Source organism: Uloborus diversus, chromosome 2, assembly GCF_026930045.1.
Source record: "Uloborus diversus isolate 005 chromosome 2, Udiv.v.3.1, whole genome shotgun sequence".
NCBI classification, from domain to species: Eukaryota; Metazoa; Arthropoda; class Arachnida; order Araneae; family Uloboridae; genus Uloborus; species Uloborus diversus.
This window is the reverse complement of record NC_072732.1, coordinates 124,405,968-124,429,706: the sequence shown is the minus strand read 5'-3', so window position 1 is coordinate 124,429,706 and position 23,739 is coordinate 124,405,968. Positions and strand designations below refer to the sequence as shown.

Here is a 23,739-nt window from a genome sequence, read left to right as displayed (position 1 = left end):
GTCACGATAATTTGAGTTATTTATTGACCAGTTGAAAAAAAAAGTTAAATACATATTAATTAAAATCTTTGAAGTATTTTTTAATGCCGTTAAGAGTTAAGAAATACTATTAAAGTTCAAAATTCATTTTCTATGTCCATTGTCTGTGGTAAGAACAAATAAAAAGTTTAAATTGTAAAAGTATTTAAATTAATTAATTTTTTAAAACACTTCTATGAAAATTTTAAAAAACCCAAAAGTGGGCTAAATTATGGGTTTTTTTAAATGGGTTTTTTCAAAAAAAACCCATTGACTCCAATCCGGCCAACCCTGCTCTTAAGTTAGGGATGCAATGATTAGTCATTTTGCTAAATACTGAATGTTTGGCAGCCTAATAGTTAACTTATTTTTATCTATAAGCAAAACATGTAATGCGTTTTAAGCATAATTCTGTACAGTTGACAATTTAAAATACATGATTAACTACAAAAGAGACACAAAAATTCAAGGTTGTTTTGGCTTGTGCCAACTCGAATCATACAACATTTCTTTTTGACGACATAAGAACATACACTTTTATATACTTACACAATGAAGACTGAATATTGTTTGCAGAAAAAAAATCTATTCAGCTCCCATGGTATGAATGTATTTATGTTTGTAAACTTGTAGACTACCAAAAAATGTAATTTGGCTGTCCTCGCATTGGTTTTGATGAGTTCTGTTCAGCCATTTATATGATGTGCTCTACAAATGACTATGAATGTATCTCACTTGGTCAGGTTTTAATTGACCAATGGGCTTATGAAACCACCAAAAGTTACAGATCATTATTATGTATTTTTTAATGTGTTCTCAATTGTTTATCTTTCTTTAAAAAAATTTCAAGTATTTTTGTCAAGTGTAAGTTTAAAATTTTTATCGTTATTGTTAGGTCTGTCAACTGTTTTAACAAGTGAGTTATTTAGGTTAGAAATTAAAAAATCCTTGAAGTCAAAAAATAATTACTTCCCACAAAGTAGACAACTTTTAGGTTTAACATCAAGCATAGAATTAGCGTTCTTTTAGTTAACTTCTTCTGTAATATTTGTCACATGTGTATGTAGCCTGGCTTGGGTTGAATATCAAACACCATTTATTTACACCTTCAGTGTACTGCAGCTTATGGCCATGCAAATGCCAGAGCTGGGTCTCCACTAAGGGAGAGGGGGTCAAAGTTCGGACAGCATCATTGAAATTTTTATGGGGGGGGGGGGGGGCAGGGAGATGCATCATTGCTGTTTTATGGTTGGACACCCACCACTGCAATGACAAAAAATGTGCTATCAAACTCCTTACAGCACTTTATTTGATTGGAATATTCAAGGGGGCCTCTACAGATGGGTTGGGCTTACAGTCCCAAAATTTTTAAATTGAACCTTGCACCTGTAGCCTAAAGACGGTTAGTCATAGAAGATGAAAATTTCATGCACATGATTTGTACAACAACAAGTTGTACACATCCTTCTTTTATTGCAATTGGATATTCCAAAAAGACTGTTGATTCGTTCTTTGTGGCACAACAATGTTTTTATTTTAAACCATTTTTTTGTGCCAAGTTATCTCCTAGGCTCTTAATCCATCTCTAGCGGTCAATGAATATTTCGTACCAAATAGTGAGTCTGCTGGGTATTCAACTTAAGTCTACTGTACAAGTTTCATTTGTTTATTACAAATAAAAAATGGCAACATATTGAATTTTTAATCACTGAGATCTTTCTCAATGTCAAGTTGTATACTTGCGCTACTAAAATGACAAAATAATAATAATAATAATAGACCATTTTTTTGTGCCAAGTTATCTCCTAGGCTCTTAATCCACCTCTAGCGGTCAATGAATATTTCGTACCAAATAGTGAGTCTGCTGGGTATTCAACTTAAGTCTACTGTACAAGTTTCATTTGTTTATTACAAATAAAAAATGGCAACATATTGAATTTTTAATCACTGAGATCTTTCTCAATGTCAAGTTGTATACTTGCGCTACTAAAATGACAAAATAATAATAATAATAATAATAGTAATAATACTTTTTAAATATTTATTAATTTTTAAACACTAATTTTTAAAAATTCAAGTCCTTTACCGAAGACGAAACCAAGCTAAATGGGATTCTTAAAAATGTTGATACCTAGTTCTGACCTTTTTTCTTGCGTTCCCGACATAGGACTGCTGACAGAAGTAAAAACTTAAAACTACAAAATACATTTGGTGTGTTTTGTTTTTGCGCGGGGGGGGGGGGAGAGAGATTTATGTTTTATTCAAAATTAATTGTAGTTTCAAAAATTAAAAGTTTATATTATAAGAAGAATTTGAAAATAAATTCTTAGTTTGTGTTATTCAGTTGCATAAAAATAATAAACGATACACATACTGAACTTTCCATGTAATAAATTTGCTGCATTACCACTCTTTAGTCCACATTCCGTGAGATTGACCATCATGCCGAGAAAATTGAATTTTGAGGCATGCCAGATAATAACTGCAATCAATTTTAAGTATATTTGAATCATATGCAGCTGTATTAAACTGATTTTGCATGATGATATGAAAACGTTTTGGTGGCGTATTATTTGAAATTTAGTTGCTTTTAAAATTTTAAAACATCAAATTTTTAAGTTTAATTATATTTAAAAGTATAAATTAATCAATTGCAAAAGTTTCTAAAGTCTTAAAAAAAACAACAAAAAAATCGAAATGAAATTTTTAAAAATCTGATTTAAACAAAAATTATTCCCCCCCCCCCCTCCCCCCCAAAAAAAATGTTTTTTTTTTAACATTCTGATCATTATGATATTAACAAACTGACACTTGACTAGGTTTATGGTAAACTTAAATGGGAAATAATCAATTTTGATTTTAAATCTATTTAAATATCTTATAAAAGCTGCATCAATTGTAGTTTTATATCTCGTTGTGCTATTAATGGTTGATTTTTATCGTCTGCAAAGTTGATGTTGAAATCCCCACTCAAAATTATTGATAAATCATCAAAGCTCTTCCCAATTTTTTGAATTTAAAATACAGAAGCATCTTTATAAAAAAATAAATAAATGTTCAAACAGAAATTCGAGTATTGCGCTTAAAGACTTATCCGGTGAAATATAAACAGCAACCATTACAATTAGCTGTCTGTTATCAGAGTGGCAACAGCAAGCACATATCTCACCGAAATCAGAGACATAGTTTTTCCCATCTCAAAAAATACCCAACGCACGTGAAGAAGTTTTCACATCAGAAATATTATATTAGTTTGAACATGTCATTTTCTGAAGAAGAAATGCAATTCCGCGGTTGAGGATCGAACTCACGATCGTCAGATGGCTGACTCAGGAATCGGATCATGAGACTGACGCGCTATCGAGGCTCGTGATTCCCAACAAAAACAACGCATGTAAATGAGCAGAGAGAAGCCACGCATGTGCTGTATTCCAAATGTCTATGACGGTGTCGCGAAGTGAATGGTTTTTCCCCGCCTCAAAAATGCTCACCGCACATAAAGAAGTTTTCACTTCAAGAAAACATCGTGCATAAATAAAATATCTCAAGCACCTGGAATTCGGGACTGTTTCGCGGAAATTTGTAGAGATTGAAGTCCTTAAATGGAAGTTTAAGATAAAATTAATGGACGTTGAGGGATCAGGTAATAGAGATGAGTTCAGGCTCATTTTCGAGAGCCCGGGCCCGCACGAGGCCGAAAACTTGTAACCGAGCCCGCCCAAGCCCGGGTGATACTGTCCGAGCCCCGAGGAATACTTTCTTGTATCAAAAACCTTCTACAGTCCGACATGATTTTATGAAATGTTAGTCTCAGATGTTGTTTTACAACAACTAAATATGGGTACTTATCCCCAAAGCAGAATACTACTAAATCTGCGATGTACGTCGCAGAACAGATGCCTGAGCTGCAGAACAATTCTGTTCAAGAGAAAGGAAAACTCAGACATTTTCTGTAGAATTTCTGCATAAACTTCAGATTTTCTACAAACATCTTCCAACTAAAGATATAATTCTGCAGATTTCTTTAAATTAGAAGAAAATCTTAAATTCTCACAAGTTACACTTATTCGACGGAAAGCTCACTGCGTCATTTGCATAAACTTCAAATTTCCTTTGAACTTACAGAAATCTGCAAAATTTGTACAATATTAAGACAGACAATTTGCAGAAATTCTACAGATTTTTGCAGGAAATCATTTTTGACTGCCTGCACCTGCTTTATGCCCTTAATTGTCATACGTTGTTAGATTTTTCGGGATTTTACCAGAATTTTAGCTTTTTATGTTTGTTTTGTAAGGTATTCCTCCTCGTTTCACTTTTTCAGATCTCAGAGCGATCCTATATTTCTTATAAATCTGAAAAGATTCTGATTTTTCTTTCATTTTTGGTTCTTTTTTCCCTATTTTTCCCCAGTCAATCTTCATCCAACAGAATTTCTGCCATAAATGTTTGCTTTTGAAACATGCCATAATTGAAACACGTGTCTTGCCAAAAATTGTGTGTCTACACTGTAACAAATTTCGGAAACGTTTCCGGATATATCGGAAACGTTTCCGAAATAGTAGGAATCCTTCATCCAATAGCGAATACCTCAATATTCAGAAAGCTTTTTGTTATTTCAAGATATCTAGAAGCGGAAGTGATGACGCAACGCTTCGAAACCTATTTCATCCTTCCAACCCGGGCGCCAATGAGTCGGAAATAACGAGAACTTATTTTTTTCTTATCTATGGTTGCTGCAGTCAGGAACTGTTTGGCATTGGATTACTTGTTATTTCATGTCTAGAGAGTAGTAAATGTGTCGAAACTACTTTTACGCCTTTGCATTTTGGACTGCCCTTGATTTTTTAGACGATGTACGCAGCTATTAAGTTAGTTAATAACCATTTGCTTCTTTATAATTTCCAATGCGACCATAATTAGATATATATTGTGTATTCAAGCGTGAATAGTTTCAACACCCGTGTTTATACTTAATGAAACGAAACCCTTTGGATTACTTATTCAGTTGTAATGGAGGTACTTAGATTTTCTTCCGCTCATGTTCACTTGTAAGTATTAATGAATATTTTAAAACATGTTGTTATATACATTTATATTTTTGTTGATTTGCATTTGATGAGGCTAAAATTGTAACTGTTTTTGGCTTTATCGAATTAATTTCAAGTTATCCTACATGTGCGCGGTGTACTATTTGTTGTAACCAACTGAAACTGATTAATTACGCAAAAGAAATAAGATTTATATTTGAGAAGCAATCACAGAAAAGTTTTTTCGAAATACTTGGATGTACATACATTTTGGTTCAAAAAGAAAAAAAAATCAATTGTTTAATTCATTAAAAATATGGTAATGCAAATATTTTCTAGTATTGTAATATGCTTCACAAAAATTTGCCAGTATTATCTTTTTTATTATAATTTATTCATTCGTTTAAAAATATTTATACCATTAGAAAATGACCATATTATCTATTAGTAAGAACATAGTTATGCAATTAATTCATCTGCTTATTCATTTTGTTAAATGTGGTTAACAATAAAAAAATTCCTTGACATTAGTTGTTCCGAAAATAACATTTCCTTCGTGGATAGACTAGTTTAATGTAGGACAGTCAGGAGGAATGAGTCAGTGGCAAAATGGAACAGCTGCATTTACATGCCGAAATAAAAAGTAATATTATTTCATGTCATCGTTTTAAAAGTGATCATTTTTTAAATACTATGTTATTAATATGCAATGCACATATGGGGAGAAGACGAGGGGTGTTCACCACGCAGACTGTGCCATTGACATTTTCAAGGGATTGCTTTTTTTAAGGGGGGGGGCCGCTTTATATCATTTTATGGGTGCACCATCACTCTTATGGTGTGGGGGGGGGGGACTCTCGTATATATGAAATGGAATAATCATGTAATAGAGTTCAATGTTTTAATAAATTATATATATAATGCATTTTGCGCACACTCTAAAAATAAAATCAGTAACCTATTTTGATTAAGTATCTATATTTGTGATAAACTGGAAAAGGGCAAGAACAGAAGAATAAACCCGAATGGTTCCAGCAGGGGGACTTGGTGTCATATTTAAATTCATCAATTTCTCTGTTGGTACTTTTCGGTACCCTTTGTTCGTCAAAGAAATTGACTTGACGTGAGCGAATTTCGGAACGCAAAGTGTAGGTAAGTTTTGTCAAATTTTATCCGAAAATAAAAGCTATCAAGTTTGATACAAGATATGTTTTTAAGTTCTGCATTAAAAATACAATATGTTGATAATTTTGTCTTGAAAATATTGAGAGAAAAACTGAAGTTTAATATTGTTTAACAAACAATCCCACTTTTGAGAAAGTACTCCCCTTCCCTCCCCGATGATTTTGTGATTATGAATGAAACTACTATATTATTTCATAAATTTTCAAAAATTTATAACTGTGCATATGTTATGCTGTTAACCATGCTATTTGTCATTAGAAATTCAGAAAAAAAAAAATCCACGAATGATTCTAAAATTGCTTGTTTCATTGTTCTTAGATATGAAAGAATTGAAACTGATATGGCATGCAATACTATAGTAAAGAATTATTTTTTAGAAAAAATCACGGAAAAAGGATTCCGAAATTCTCGGAAACGTTTTTGAAAAGTGTTTGGAGAATTCCGAAATACTCGGAAACGTTTTCGAAACTTTCATGAACCACAGCTGCACAGAATACTCAGAAACATTTCTGGAAATTACGGAAAGAGGATTCCGAAATACTCAGAAACGTTTCTGAAAATTACAGAAAGAGGATTCCAAAATACTCGGAAACATTTCTGTAAATTATAGAAAGAGGATTCCGAAATACTCAGACACGTTTCTGGACATTACAGAAAGAGGATTCCGAAATACTCAGACACGTTTCCGGAAATTACAGAAAGAGAATTCCGAAATACTCAGAAACGTTTTTGAAAATTTCATGAACCGCAGCTGCACGATATACTCAGAAACGTTTCCGAATTTTTTTTACAGTGTATATTGAGATTTCAATTTTCTCCTTTTCATCCTGAATATATTTGAATGATTTTATTCCTTTTGAGGTATTTTATCATATACTGCCGTAACTCGACTCGTTTGATATATTTACTACTTTAGTAATTCATTTATTTATTAACATTATTTTAATTGCTCATTCATACTATGTAAAATTAACCCAAAAAAAACGTAATTTGATACGACCCATACTAGGATTTTGATAAAACTTTACATAATTGCTTTTTCTATGCATTTGCAGAATCTTGCACGGTTTAGGTTTTACAGTCTGCTCAAATTTTGGGAATTTTATAGTTTTCACGATCAACTAAATTTTATAACGTTTCTACATGTACAATGCTAGAAGTACTTGCAGAACAATTTTGGGCAAATGATTTCACATTGCAGAACATCACAAAATATTCTTCTTTAGGGGTACTTATATTTCAAACAAATGCTATTGGTTCGAAATGTTTTGTTTTTTTAAATATCTCTCTGTTAATGAAAAATGTTATGTCAAATATTCTACTGACAGAAGTTTTCAGATTTTCTCAAAATGCTCCACTTCAAATGCATTACTGTATGACATATCGTAATAGTAATCGAAAAAAAAAACATATTATAAATGAGCGTTAATTCGTTTTCTCTTTTTTTGGGGGGGGAGGGGGGTTGAATTTTCACATTGATTAAACTGATTTAAATGTCCGGTTTTTCACAGGATGAAAATGCTTATTTGCTTTAATTTGTTTGAAGGTTGACGATTGAATGTCTTAGCTTGCGTCCGAGCCCACTTCGGGTCCGGGCTGGGCCCGTCTTATCTCTATCATGTAACTCTCTAGCATGAGGGGGGGGGGGCGGGGTTGCTGCTTCCCCAAAGTCCTGCTCCTAAATTCGTCATTGCGCTCAAGTATTGCTGCTACATTAAAATGGTGCTATTTTCCCCCTATGTATATTTTAATTTTTAAACTATGCAATATGATATATTTTTAAATGTAGGGATTAGGGCTGGGCGATGTAGGAATTCCTACATCGCGTGATGTATCGCCAACCGGACATCGCGATGTAGCGATTCTCTACTTTTTTTTTACTTAAACTTGTTTGTTAAAATTTTACAAAACATATACAAGGTGTAAAAATTGCATATCATGTCAAATACGAATTAACAGATTCCAGCACCAGAAACAAATTATTTTGTATTATAAAGCAGTGCTAAATTCGCAAGTTAGTGAAAAATATTGAAGACAAGTTTTGAGATTACCTGTTTTTCAAAGCAAAAAGATGTGAGTAAATGAATGCAAAGTCAAGCACACATATTCTTGCATTTTGAAAAAAGGTTTCTTGTAACCAGTAGGAAAGGGGGGACTGGGGGTTCGCACCGGATGACACTCAAAGAGGCAGGGTTGGTACGGGTTGGAAATTCTGGAAAGTCGTGGAAAATTGAAATTTTCATTCTAAGTCATGGAAATTTATTTCAAGTCATGGAAAAATGTCCTTGACAAAGAAAAAGTAACAGTAACTAAAAAAGCGTTAGAAATCTTAAGTGATTTAATAGTATAAGCACATAAAAGTTATTCGAAAATTGAACGATCCAAAAATCAGATTTGAATTTTGAAATCTCATTGCCTCCACTCGCCTTCTTTAGTGATGTGATTTTACTGCTCGGGTATCATTCATTTTGAAATAATTATTTTTTTCAACACTTTTTATGTTTTATATTCTGTAGTAGCAAACTTGCAAGTTCTTGGTTTGGCCACGCCCACTCTAAAGACGCAATTCAATTGCATCCGAGTTGGTTTCCATCTCTCGTAATAACTTTAGTATAAAATTTATCAGTTTATTTTAATTTGTTGAAGGTTTTAGAAGATAAAGATCTTTAGTCAGGTGATAAAATACAGAAAAAGGGGAATTCTAATACTCTAAAACAGTAGTCCCCAACATACTGCCCGCGAAACTAATCCATGCGGCCCACTGCTACGTTCAATGTCGGAAATCACACATTATGTGTTTAAATTTCTGAACTTGTTAATTTATATTTATTTGAAAATGTGCAAATATGTAAGCAAAACAAGTATTTTTGAATCAGAAGATTTATTCATTACTGAATGGGTTTTTTATATATTTACCTGATTTAGAAACACAAAAAACTAAACTATGTGGCTTTACTTTAAAAAGCGAAAATACTGTGAAGTTATGTATATGATTAAATGGCATTGTTGACACTAAAAAACAACTTTTGAAGCAAATGTATTGAAACTTAGTGATGACTCATTAACCTTTGTCCCATTGGTTATCATTCTGCCTGTTTATAAAATATATATATATATATATATATATATATATATATATATATATATATATATATATATATATATATATATATATATATATATATATATATATATATATATATATATATATATTAAGACATTTACGCATCATTATATTCCATTTACTGCAATTTTACTTTACTTAAACTTATATGATGAAGCCAAATAAAAATAGTTTAGTTTTTTAAGTGTACACTGATATTTTTTTCCCCATTACGAGTAAGTGCTTCAATGAAGTAGTGACAGTCATGTAGAAGTTTTTGCTAATGCTCATTTCTAAAATTTGGCAAGTTAGATATTAAATAGTGCTATTCCTGTTAGATATTAAATAATGCTGTAACAAGGAGGTCATGAAAATTTTTATTGAAGTCATGAAAAAATCTTGGAAAAGTCATGGAATTTTTTCATACAAATAGAGTATGAACCCTGAAGAGGATCTGATAGTTTATAAAACATATAGTAAATACTTTCTGAAAAATTGCAATTCTTGAATTATATTTAAGGTAACAAATTAAACAAAAATATATTGCCCAACATTGCAAAAGGAGGCGCCTAGGGCAAATTTTGCATCATAAAATGGATTCGCAGTTTATCTCTCGCAGTCAATCTAGTCTTCCAAACTTCTGTTACGCCACAAAAATAGGAATGAATTGTTTCTGAAAATTGTACACATTTCATATTTACATAAAGCATTTAAAGTTTTTTTTTTTTTTGGAGAGGGGGGGGGGGATACTACGAGTTATCGACCTGTGTGACACCTGTGCTAGGAACTCCACTGCATGTAACGCTAAAACATATAACTGCATTATTTGTTTCTATTTTGCTCTTTCAATTTTCTTTTTTTTTTTTTTTTAATCTGAAAAGTGACTATATGAAAACTTACCAGTTCAACAATATATTTTTCGTCAATAACTAAAAACATATGCATTTCTTACATATTTTGGAAGAAATGAAGTTCTAACTCTTCGCGCCTTCATTGTTAAACTAGATTGTATTGACACACTGCTAATTTAACTTAGTTTGAAAAAACTAAAGATAAAACGGCAGCAACTCTAGACCGGTGTCTGTACATCGGAGCGGTATCGATGCATCGGTTTATAGAAAAATTCTAAACCGGTTTAACGATGTGGGATTCACATCGGTTTTTGGCGATGCATAGATTCATCGCCCAGCCCTACTAGGGATAATGTCGCGAACAGTAAGAAATGGGGGTCGCGACATTAAAATATTTAAAATAAATGAGGGGATGCTGCTGAAAGGACAGTAACATAAGCACGTGTAAAAAAAATGACTCATCTATAAAACGAAGGAAATAAATCTGATGTGTGTGCAGCAACTCAAAAGAATAGATGCGTGTACTTATATACGCGTATTGTAAGTATGTACTACTCAAATGCAGGGTTGGGTTTTGGACTGTCCAAAACTGGTTTAGGACAGGACAGGTGGTTTCTACCGTCCAAAACTGTCCAAAAGTGACCGAAACTGTCTTAAACTGTCCAAAACTAAGCTAAAGCTAAAAGAGTGTAATCTAATCAATTTGTTTTAATGCAATATTCATAATACATAAATATAGACATTAATGAGTTTTAATTAATGAGTATTTGATAATATTGTTCTCCAAATTTTCATTTAAAAAATATTTTACTCAAAGAAATGCCAGTAACTAGTACATAAAAACTTCCTTATGTAACAGTTGGTAGAGTTATGAAAAGAAATACACAACACTACCAAGACAAGTAATTTCAGTTCCATTTATAACTCAAAGGAATGTTATTAAATGTGCAATAAATATTGAGGTAAAAAAAAAAAAAGCTTAATTTTTTTTAATGGTTTTTGCAAATAATTTTTACATAATGTTTTAATAAAAATTACTTTTTTAATCATAGATTAAAGAACATGAAATTGATTGCACTTAATTATAAAATTCTTGTGCTATTCTTTTTTTCGTTCATATTTTTAATATAATACATTCTGTAACTACAAAAGTTTGTAATTTATTGCATTTAAGTCAATTATTGAACTCTATTTTGAACACTTTCTTTTGCACACATGCATAAATGTCGAAAAATTTTGTTAATGAAAAAAAAACTCCTGCATACAAATTGAAATTTTTAATGAATTTAATTTCTATGTAACTAGATTAAAATCAGCTGCATAAATAAGTTATATATTTATACTTGAATATCTATATTGAATAAATGTATTAAATAGTCCAAAAAATAGTTTTGACACATTTTGTTCTGTTTTTGATATTTTCTCATAAAATATAGTTTTGGACACTTTCGGACACAAGGGTTTTGAACAGGATGGTAAAAACCTTGCCAATCCTGCTTTAATTAGCACACATGCATAAACATAGGAAAATTTGGTTAGTATTATAAAAAATAAATAAATAAATAAAAAATAAAATAGACTCATGCATACAAATTGAAACTGTAATCAAGAATTCAACTTCTATGTAACTAGATTAAAATCAGCTGCACAAATAAGTTGAATGTTCTTATTGAATAAATGTTCAATCTAAAGCATTACTTTAATACATTTTATTCTGTTTTTAATGTTTTTTCACAAAATACAATTTTTCTAAAAACATAATTTTGTAAGTTTTGGACACAAGGGTTTTGGACAGGACGGTATAAACCAGGGTTTTTACCGTAGTGCCCAAAACCTTGCCAACCCTGCTTAAATGTATACATTTTTTTCTGTCATTTTAAGATATATCTTTAGAGGTTGGCACTTTCAAATTTAAAGCAGTTTGATGTTTTTAATTGTGTCAGGTTTTCAAAATTTGAAGAAAAACGCTGTATTATTTGTAATAAGTATGTTCGTGATAACGAAAGTATGTTCGTGATATGAATAAATACTGCAGATAAATCACTGAATTAGAACAATTCTTCAATAATGATAATTTCATTTTTTAGGTGAAATCAAAAAATATATAATGCTCTAAAAAACGCATTTTTTGGAATAGTTTTGAAAATTTTCGCTGGTGATTTGAACACTAAAAACCCCCTGATCGAAATCTTCCCGCTTTTGCGAATAGCAAAATTTTCGTAGTAGTAACTAAGATTATACGCTGGATCCAAGAATTCATAAAATAAATTTAGTTTCGTGACAGTCGTAACATTATTTTTTTTTAATTCGATTTTCTTTTCAAATTTTAAATCACAAATTTTGTATGTGATCAAAATGACTTTTTTTTTTTCGAAAAGAATTGTGTTTTGTTTTTCTTTCAGCTCAAAAAATTCATAATCCATCTTAGATAAAAATTGGAATTTTTAAAACGTTAAAAAAATAATAATAATAATATTTTAGTATTCCTCTGACAACATTTTTCTGCACAATATAACCGCAACCCGTTTTATGCGTTGCAGTTACTTCGAACAAAGAAGGCGAGTTTTGAAATGATCTGAAGATTTACGAGTTTTCGATCCAGTGATATGATTTTTATTCGTACGGTCATACGGATCGTAACCACGTACGGATACCGTTCTTTTGTCATTTCGCGAATTCTTGCCTTTTACCTCGCATTCCGGGTAATCGATGCTTTGAAACGGATATTCTTCTAGCCGTCAAGTTTGAAATTAAGCGAAAATCAGGACAACTAAGTAGAACGAATTTACAACGAGAAAATGAGCTAGAAGAGTTTTTAAATATTCAGAAAACACTTGGCAACTACGAGAGTCGATCCAAAAGAAAGGTTCTCATCAATTTTACAAACATACAGCACTGTCTATTCTCATTGAAATTTACTTCGTTGGAAAGAAAAAACGTTTTTCTATTTCTATAAATAATCGCCATCTTTTTCTGTGCCTTAATGTCGACGGTGCCTTAACTTCTGTATCGAGTGTCACAGAATTCCACCGCCTGAGTGGGACATGACAATCAACAAACCATTCCGTTCTTGATTGGCAGTCCGGAGCTCGAGTCTAGTGATTACCACTTTTTTCTTAAGTTTAAGGAACACTTTGATAGCCAACGTTTCCAGAGCGACGACAAAGTGAAAAAATGGGTGTAGCGCTTCCTCAACGGGTTGGCGGTGGAATTCTGTGACACTCGATACAGAAGTTAGGGCACCGTCGACAATAATGCACAGAAAAGATGTCGATTATGTATAAAAATAGAGAGACGTTTTTTCTTTTCAACGATGCAATGTTCAATAAGAATAGACTGCTTTTTTTTTTTTTTTTTTTTTTTTTTGTAAAATTAAGGCTAACCTTACTTTTGAATCCACCCTCGTATTATGGAGAGTTGCACTATTACATATAACCAGAGCCTGCCCTTAGACCCATCCTTCCTGGAAAGTTTAAAAATGACGAACTTGGAGAAGCTCGAATTGTTATTTTAGAAAATTCTCCAACAAAAGAAATATATCTTTCTTTTGTTGTTGGTCTCAATCACAAAATAATTTTCTTTTCCTAAAACAATACAGATGAAGTGTTTATTTATTGGTCGTATGTGTCAATTGAAGAAACAAATATTTTTCTATTCATTTTCATCTTTTAGCTAAAAAAGATGACCTTACTATGAAATTCTTGGCATTCTTGAACAGGTTTCATGTTTCTATCAATAAAATGCTTACATGACAACTCTGTTGGTAGTCCTGGTAGTTTTGTGTTTCTTATTTTAAGGCAAAAAAAATTGCCTTCAAATTTGAACCTATTTTGTGTTGGAATTTGAAATTTACATGAATCTTCTTTGCTTTTGTTTGACGTTTAAATATGCATTTATATGCATGTTGTGTGTTTTTGGTCCAACTTTCTTTTCCAATGGTGAAACTCATCCGCCATTTGACACCCCCCCCCCCTAGGGAAGGGGGTACGTTGAGGGTGCAACTTTTGGAGTCCAACTTAAATAGCTTCAACTTGTGTTACGTCATTTGGAATCTGATGTTCAGGTGTTGTGTTCCATTGACATAAAACCTACTGGACCGGAACACACGGTTTCCTTTGAAATTCATTGTTCGACTACAAGATGCCGTCTCGGAGAATACGGACTGTAATCATCTAATCATCTGTTATCGTCCCGAAGGCGTGGTTTTGACTGACCTCGAATTATCCCTTTTCTTTCATTTTTTTATGTTTGAAACTGTTCTCTCTTTCTTTCATTTTTATCGATTTCTTGTTAAATACGTTGTTGTAATTTTTTTACAAAGTCACCTGCTGTGTTAGACCTTGATATCCATATGTGTTGCTAATTTCTTTAAAACTGGCGGTAGCCGCACGGCTTTGCTCGTAGTAGAAAATTAAAAAGTCAAATTGGTTCGCCTGTATATTTACAAATAATGGATGATGAATTTATCTCCAATATGCTATTTTAATTTGCTCGCCCATTGGTCGCATATTCCAGTTTGCTCGTCCACGTTATGTTAATTTGTTCGTCCACGTGTAATTTGTACGTCCAATTTGCTCACTAAAACTTTCTTAAAATTGGAATAGAAAGAGAACAAAATCAAATTTTTGAAAAATCGCTTCGAGGTGCTCACCCCTATGCTACGAACTAATTTTGTGCCAAATTTCATGAAAATCGGCCGGACGGTATAGGCGCTATGCGAGTAAAGACAGAGATCTAGACACAGACTTTCAGCTTTATCATTAGTAATAATCAAGATTAAGAATATGACGTAAACAAAACATCTGAAAAGAGACGTGGGGTGGGAGGACTGCCCTGGTTTTGCGCAGCACACACTGGTGAGATTTCAAGCAATTGATTTTGTTAAACCATCGCTCATTTTTGAAATGTTGTGCAATAATTTTGTTGTATAGTGATGCGCAGTAAACAACATTTTGAATCAAATAGTAAATAGTTGACAAATTTAGCTGCTACATTTGTAATTTTTTTCTGAACTGACTTATATGTATTAAATTTACCGAAAATTCTGTTCGATTTCGTTATACTACTGAAGCGTTTGGTGCCAAAACTGATACTGCACAAAAGCCATTCCACAAAGAAGTCGCCATTTTGTCCCGCGCGTGGTAGTTGTCATTAAAAAGTAGTCATTTTAAAGGACAACGAGCAAATTTATTGCTAAAGCAAGTCACACATTGCGATTTCTTCAGTCACAATTTTTTTTTCATTGCCCTTTTAAATTATTATTTTAATGAAATAAATGAGCTGTGTCATGTGCAGGACAAAATGTCCATTTTCCCGTGGAATGGCCCACAGCGGAGCGATTTATTGTCGAAAATTAGCTGACCTCGCCAAAATCCCAATTATCGAAACATCCCCTTCCAATGTAAAGGAAATATTGGTGCAACATTGTGAGACCTCAAAAGCTTTATTAAAAGCAATTTCGTACGCAAAAAGCTGCTGATTTTTATACATTTCTAGTCATATAATTACAGAAATCAGAGAAGCGTTTTCAGCGAGTTCAGTTTTCTTTAATATTTTTTTCTTCTGCCGGCTTAGTGTACAATACTAAATATTAGGTCACCACTATTCTAATGTGTATGCTTGGTTGCACATTGTTAAGCTACTTGAATGTTTGGCTTGGAATTGCTTTCCCATTGTTATTCTTATTTAGCAAACCAAGCAAAAATCCGCTCTGTTGTTTCACTGAAAAACAATTACGTGTTAAACTTTTGTTAATCATTGGCTACATTTAAATTCATATTACTAATTAATAAAATCTTAAGTGTGAGATTGTACTCAGTGATGAAAAAATATCAGAGATTTATGTTTTAAAATAATACTGTAATATCTATATTACAGTCGAGCTTCGTTAAAAGGAACTCAAATGGATTTTTTTTTTAATTAATTCATCTTAACCGTAGTTCATCTTATCCGATAAAAAATAAAAACTGTTCAGTGTAAATACAATTGGACAGGGATTGCAAATTTTTAGTTCGTTGTACATGAAGTTTTCAAAAACAAGTACATTCATGCTTTCAAATTTTCTTGAAAACTTTTGTTTCAAATATTAGTATCCATGTTTTCAAATAATGTGCTAAATTATATCATATTCGAAAATGAGTACATAACTCGATTAATACTCAGTTTTAAAATTATTACATATTCAAAAATGAGCACAAATACCTCAAAAATGAGTACATGCTGATTTAAGTATATGATGAGTATTTGAATGTTTCAAATATGAATACCACATAGTCGAGCCATTTTGACTCTGCAACATGTTCAAATTTGAGTACTTTTTCGTCATTTTTGAAGTTGTTTTTAGAGTGTAGCAGTAGTTCGTTTTAAACGTGTTCGAATGACCGAGGTTAAACTGTGTTTGAAATAGTATCATTACTTCTTATCGACTGTTTATGCCATGGATGTAGGAATATACCTACCTCCATGGTTTATACACGAAAAATTGAAACCATCAAAATTTTTTCTGTGTCTCATTTCCATTCCGTTGCAGTTGTTACTAGACTGTCTTTAGTAGAAGCATTTTGAAAACCGTTGATACGTAAGTTAAAACTTGACATTCTTAAAGGTTCTTTCTCCATTAGCTTCACAAAAGTCGTAAACCTTGATGATGTATAAATGGAAAAACATGGGTACGGATACAAGACCAGTTGAAGAAGGCCGAAGTCATTATGACTCATCGGCCTTAGACTGACTAGCTCAGCTCTGCTATTAAACAGTATGTAATTGTCTTGGTGTCTGGTGAAAGTGCTTCGTCAGCATTTTTTCCCCCCCGTGTTTTTCTTTTTTTTCTCTTTTTTTTTTTTCTCTTTCTAAGTCGAGTGCAATTCATATTTTAAAAGCAATGCTAAAGTTTCACTAGATGTTTGTTAATTGCTGTTGTTGAATTTTTTAAGTATAAAGGGCATTCCAAGGTATTTTTGACATTTATGTAGAGTCCGTAACGTGACCTTTTTTGCCATAACTTTTTAATTTACTGTTTGATTAGCATATTATTTTATTTTGATCTTTTCCTACCAACACACCAGCTGAAATTAAAATAATTTGCAAATCAAACGGTAAATTAAAAAGTTATGGCAAAAAAAGGTCACGTTACGGACTACATAATTTTAAAAATACCGTGGAATGCCCCATAAGCATTAAGTTTTTGAAGATGACCTTGCCTCTGGTACTTTTCAGTTTCAAGTGCTGTTCAAGAAACATTTATTATTAGCAGTATTTTTTTTTTTTCATTACTGCCTTCATATTAGGTAATTTTTAACCTGCTTTTCATTGTAAAAAGAAGCATTATCATCAAATATAAAAAAACATAGCGAAGTTGATCTTTTGACAATATGTATATTATTTGGTTTGCAATGAAATCGATTATGAAGTTTTAATGTCACAAAATGCGACACAACTTAATACTTTTCTGATTGCCGTTTAGATAACAGACCTGCTGGTTTCACTAATTGCGTTTCAGAGATGCGGTGTTTTATTTAAATAAGGGGAAAGGTGTTTCTCTTCTTGAGTGCGTAATGTGAACGCGATTTCCGGTTGCGGTTTTTGAAAACGTGATTCTGGGGTTGCGTTCGACGAGTACGACCGAGAGCGACCGGTTAGTTAATCACGTGACAACTAATGATCACGTGCTCCAATCAACCAATCAACTGCTTAGAATAGTAACCAGTGAGGTAACCGGTTGATCATAGAACGCTGCGGTAAGTAACCGGTTACTTACTGGTTAACCGGTGAGGTTCGTCGAACGCACCCTGGATGTTAATTTCTCCGAAGTTCCTCTTTTTAGACGCTGAGTCTTGCTTACTCGTAACAAAATTCGTAGTCTAGTGCAAACTGAGCAATCATTTTTTCATTATTCCGTGGAACTTGAAATCATTGTTTATAGGTTTTACTGCTTGGTATTCTTCAACATAAGAGCATTTTTTTTTGGGGGGGGGGGCAAATATGTAGCTGCTTGGGTAAAATGACGTTCCTATTTTATTAGTTTTTATTTCAGAGTGACTCATATCAGTATTAGTAATTATTCTGGTGTGAGAGGAAGGAAGTAAAATAAATCATAAAGTGATCAAGTGGGAAGTTTTTTTTTTACTACAGTATGAAACCATAATTTCGGAATCCCGAAATCCGGAACTTTTCCCTTAAACTTAAAAAAAAATAATAAAATCAATTTTTTAAACAAAAAGAAAAGAAAAAAAAACAAGGAGAAAAACAAACAAACGAATTCCCCTTTTTATTATTATTATTTTTTTTAGTTTTAAAAGTTCAAAATTGTTAACGTTCGACAATAACTTGTTGTAAACACAGTACTGTCAGCTCAACTTTTTTTTCGATACCACTTGTGCGCAAATAAATGTTTCTCTGTAATTGTGAAGCAATTTTTTAACACCCACTTTCGATGGGGTTTGTTTAACACCCACATCACTTTTTTCTTCTTATAAGGATGCAATACAAAACCATACAAAATTATTCTTGGTAAAAATATGATTTATTTATTGCATCGATCGGCGCATTGCATAGTATTAAAAAGCAACATCTGCGGATTAGACGCCGCTGCAAATTATCTCCCACTTTTAGTTTAACATCTAGTATACTTTCATTATGATTGATCAGAAAATTTAAAAAATTTAGTGCTTTGTTGTTATTATTTTTATTTTATAAGCGCTTGAGTGTTCAATTTTGTTTACTCTTGTACTATTTTGATATAAAGTAGTTTTTGATAGAATTACATATATTTTGTTCAAAAATTTCCAGTTTCCAATGAAACTAACTTTTGCGAAATTTGAGAAATAAAAGCCTGATAAAAAATCTTGGATTGACCTCTATTTATCCACAAAAGAAAAATAGTCATAAAATAAAAAATCAATGTTTTATCATCAATGACACATTTCTATTTTTTTTTTTTTTTCTTCTTTTTCTTTCTGAAACAGCAGCTTACCAACACCACGAAAACAAAGTTAATTTGTGTGAAGTAAGTTAATCATGCTGTTAAAATCGTATGTTTTCTTGGCATTACAATTGAATAATTATTACTATTGAGCATATCTTGCAGTAGGAACCCCAAATGCCTCTTCTTCTCATATTAAATGTTATTTTTTCTGTTTCAGGTACAAAGTATCATCACTCAAGTATTGTCAATTTTCGATTTATATGTTTTAATTGAAGCCACCCCAGGTTCAACTCATTATAGATATTTTGGAATAAATTTCTTGTTTGTCTATAGTGGAAATAGGCATGGTGAGATTTTACATGTTTTGTACCTCATATTTTTTCAATGTTGTAATTTATTTTTTACTGTATTTGTTTGTAACTAAGTGTATGATTTCTTCTTTTTTTTTTTTAAATCTAAAAAGTAGAGGGGGGTATCATTTTTTTTAATTTAAATCAGATTTAAAAAAAAATAACTTTCAAAAACTTTTGGATTTTTATTACTTTACTTTTATAAATATAATATATTTCATAAAACAGATGGAAAAGCAACTTTTTAACTATTTTCATTTCATGGCAGTTGGTATTAGTAATAGGCTAGTTTTACTACAAAGTATGATTCAAAATATATTTAAAGCTCCCCCCCCCCCAGCTACAACCACCATTCTTTCAATTATAATATTTCTTGTAAACAGTGGTACCACTATTACAGTGGTACCTATAATTTAACTTCCATGCAATTTGGATTTTTTTTTTAATTTAGCAGTTTTCTTTGTTTATCAATTCAAAAATTCTGAAATGGACTCAATTAGGATGAAGAAGGCAAAAAACCTTGGTAACAAAGCAATCTGAACTAATCAATCCATTCAGCTTCCTCTTACAATTAGGATAAGTTCTCCAAATATTCAATAAATTTTTAAGATTTTTAAATATGTTATAATGTTTAGATAAGCTGTGATCAGGGCTGCTCCGTCCCTATGTGCAAGGTCGTGCGTCCCTATGTGCAAGATCGTGCGGCGCAACGGCGCCAGAGTTTAAAAGGCGCCAAGCTCTGTCAATCAAAAATGCTCCAAATAGGGGGAAAATGTCCAACAAAAAAATAAAACTGAACTTTTCATTATATCTAATAGTGACAGTTATAATACTCATTAAGGTGAAATTATAATACTAATTAAAACAAGCAATCCTCTATCTCTATCAAGCCTATCTAAAAGGAAAAATTATTGCCTTGTTGCGTCTAAACATGCTATTCAAAAGCGCAATGCAATCCTTTACAGTGAAGACATATGATGCTAGTTAATGCATACTTTAGCATTTTTCTTCATATTTGGAGCTGTAAATGCTATTTCGGTATGTCTATAATTTCACAAGGTTGAGCATACAAAGCGCAAGAAATTTGTTATTCCCCATTTGGTTCTTACAGTGAATATGTTGTATTATAATTTGTGCAATATATGTCTTTTTGTGATTTTTAACTATTTTTCGTGGTAATTCCACTGTACTGTATATTTTTTATGTTATCACAAATAAAAACATACGGTAAGCACATTTGCATATCGTTTACTTAAGCATAATACACATATATTGTAGACAATAATTACTGTCAATATTTTAGTTCCAAAAAGTAACGACTTGACCATAATTAGACTTGACCATAATTACTCGATTCCCCCCCCCCTTTTTTTTCAACTATTTTTGCATGAAGTTAAAGAAAGAGCTTTGGACAATGTGTTTGTTTCAGATATTAGATTCAATGCCTTTTTAACGATTCTGTAATTTAGAATTTTTCGTTTTACCGGCAAGTTTCAGTTTCAGATTTTAAGGTGGAATATTCTCTACACTATTATCCTTCAATTTAGAAATATAATCAGTACCCGCCTACTCTGTGGTGCAACCAGATGGGGGCGGGAATTCACAGGACACCTTTCTGGTTGCCCCACCCCGTGCCCCTCACCCCCAGAATGCTAAGTTGAATGTTTTTCAAAAATATTCTTTATTATGGAAGAGAATTAAAAAAAAAAACGCCTCTTTGGAAAGCAAAGTGATTTTAATAAGAAACAAATAATTATGTTGGGGTAAAACTTTAAATTTTTTAAAAAGAAATCTTTTATTAAAAGTTTTTAATAGTTACAGCTAACTGGTAAGCTATACTCGTTCCCCTCCGTCCTACTTCTTTTCTTTTTTTCCCCCCCTTTATTTATTTATTTTTTTTTTTCTAGTTCGTCTGAAAATAAGAAAGTCTTAAAATTTTACTCCTCTGAATCTTCTCTTCTCCTCTCGCCAAAAGCATTACGGAGCATCTCAAATTTCATTCCCAGATCTTCAATTTCGCAAATTTCCAGGGAAAGCCCTTGAGTACCAAACAACATAAATTGAAATTGCATTCGAAAATCACCTAAAATTGCGTTTTTGGAGCTTAAATTTTGAAAGATTGCTGGTCCTAATGTTACCAAATATAGTATTACAATTGCGTTTTTAAAATTTCAATTTCTGAAAATATTCGGGCTAGAACCTCTGAACCTCTTTTCTTTAATATCATCAAAAAATAGGTTTTTCAAACATGATTTACGAAAAATTTAAGTGAAGCCTCTGAACCTCTTCCCCTAATCTCATAGAATATTGCTTAAGTTTTTAGGACTTTTATTTTGAAATATTTTCCAGGCGGGGGGGGGGGGGGAACTCTGGAATCTCCTTTTTGTAAAAATCTCCAAGGTTGCTTACAATTGCGTTTTTGGAAGTTCAATTTCAAAAAATTGGAGGGGAGACGAATTTCCAGGGAGCCCCTTGTACCTTTTCCCCTATAACACAACCAAAGACTGTCTAAAATTCAGTTTTTGAAATTACAAGTTTCTAATTTTTTTTCCGGGAGAACCCCTGAACCCTTCTTTTTAAAAGAGATTTTTCTTTCAATGTACTCCCCTAAAACTATTTTCTAGTTGCGCCAGTGCTCCTGTTGTCATGTTTTGACAGGCATCAAAGTTTTATTAATTATGAAACACTTAGAGATTGAATAAATATTCAAAGTGGCGTAACTTCGAAGTTTAAAATATTTTTCTTTTCCCAAACGCATTATTAGCATATCAGAGGAGCTGCTGAGCTCAAAGTAATTTCGGGATATGAAGTAAAAACGTACGCCGTATTCCAAAATTAATATTCACACATTATTTTTTGTATAAATTAAATTTCAAACATATTTTTTTCCATTTTGTATTTGTTTACAAAATCTTCCTCCAGATGTTAACTATATTTTCCCTGAACACCAGAGCATGGAGGCGCTCACAAGACATTTATACGACGGCGCCGATCAGGCTGGGCGCGGCCCTGGCTGTGATTTAGTTTTATGCTTTGCTTAAAGATAAGATTTCCATCATCATGTAGGGGAAAAGGAAACACATGTGAACTTTTTTTTTTTTCATTTCTTAATTTCTCAGAAAATATTTCCAATTTCTCACAGAAAAGGGTCCCCATGATTGAATAATCTTCTTTGTGCCATGTTTTTTATTTTGTTTTTCTTTTTTTGGATTTTTTAAAACAATTATTTCTATTCTTTATGGAATTTTTTAAAATATCTTCAATTGTTCACATGTGCCCCTATAGGGGGGCAGATGGGTACACGATTGAAAAATGCAGGACGAGCATCTATTTCATCAAAAAACTCGTTATAATGAAGCATATACGTATACATTAATTACATTCTAGTAGCTTGTAACCTATACTCTCAGTTTAAATTGTATAGTAGCTATTACTGGTTTTTTTTTTTTTTTTTTTTGAATTACAGAACTCTGCTCACTGTCAAATTTTAAAGTTTCATAGCATGTTCTAATCAATAGATCGACAAGAAAAAATAAAATCTTATAAAACTACTAAACAGTACAAAGAATATTTTATTGTGTAAAGTATATTCTTGCTATAATTGTACGTTTAAGCTTCATACAGAATATGATGATGAATTTTTAAATTTTTCTAAACTTCAGTTTTTAGTTAAAGGAAAATATTTTGTCTTTATTTTCTGTGCAAATATTATATACCACTAAATTTTTAGCTAACTATTTAGTAATTAACGAATTTTAAAAAATAAAAGATAATAAGATAAATAATTAGTAATTATACAATAATAATTAACAATAAATTTACAAACTGATTGCAGCAAAGCAATAATTATAGATCTTTACATCTCTTTTAACACTTATAATAAGCCTACATTAATAGTTATATTTGCAGAGAGGATGTGGGAGCTGTTCACATGTGCTCCTATATGTTGCGTTCACAAGTGCCCCGGCATCTACCTTAGAACTAATTTTCAAAAATACAGAATTTTTAGTTTAATTACAAAATTTAAACATTGGCATAAATTTACGTGAATGTTCTTATAATGGTTTGCAATAATTAAATTTAGCTTATTAGTTAGTTTAAAATATGTTTTTACACAAAGAAGTCAGTGATAAAATTACATTAGCATCTGCTAAAACAAAGAATCTGTCACCACAAGAACATAAATTGGCTCCTGGCTCTGAATGTTTGATTAAATAGTAGGGCTGGTATTGCTATTACTTGAGAATTTTTTGAGATTTTTTGCTTGATGTTATCCTAG

General features: G+C 31.9%; 1 protein-coding gene across 1 annotated transcript in view; it reads left to right on the top strand.

Moving 5' to 3' along the window:
* Nucleotides 1-23,739, top strand: part of LOC129216522 (uncharacterized) — a 53,303-nt gene that overhangs the window by 17,019 nt on the left and 12,545 nt on the right. Inside the window, exon 2 of the mRNA XM_054850736.1 lies at nt 19,328-19,457. Coding sequence (XP_054706711.1) covers nt 19,328-19,457 — 130 coding nt within the window. The remainder of the gene's footprint in view (nt 1-19,327; nt 19,458-23,739) is intronic.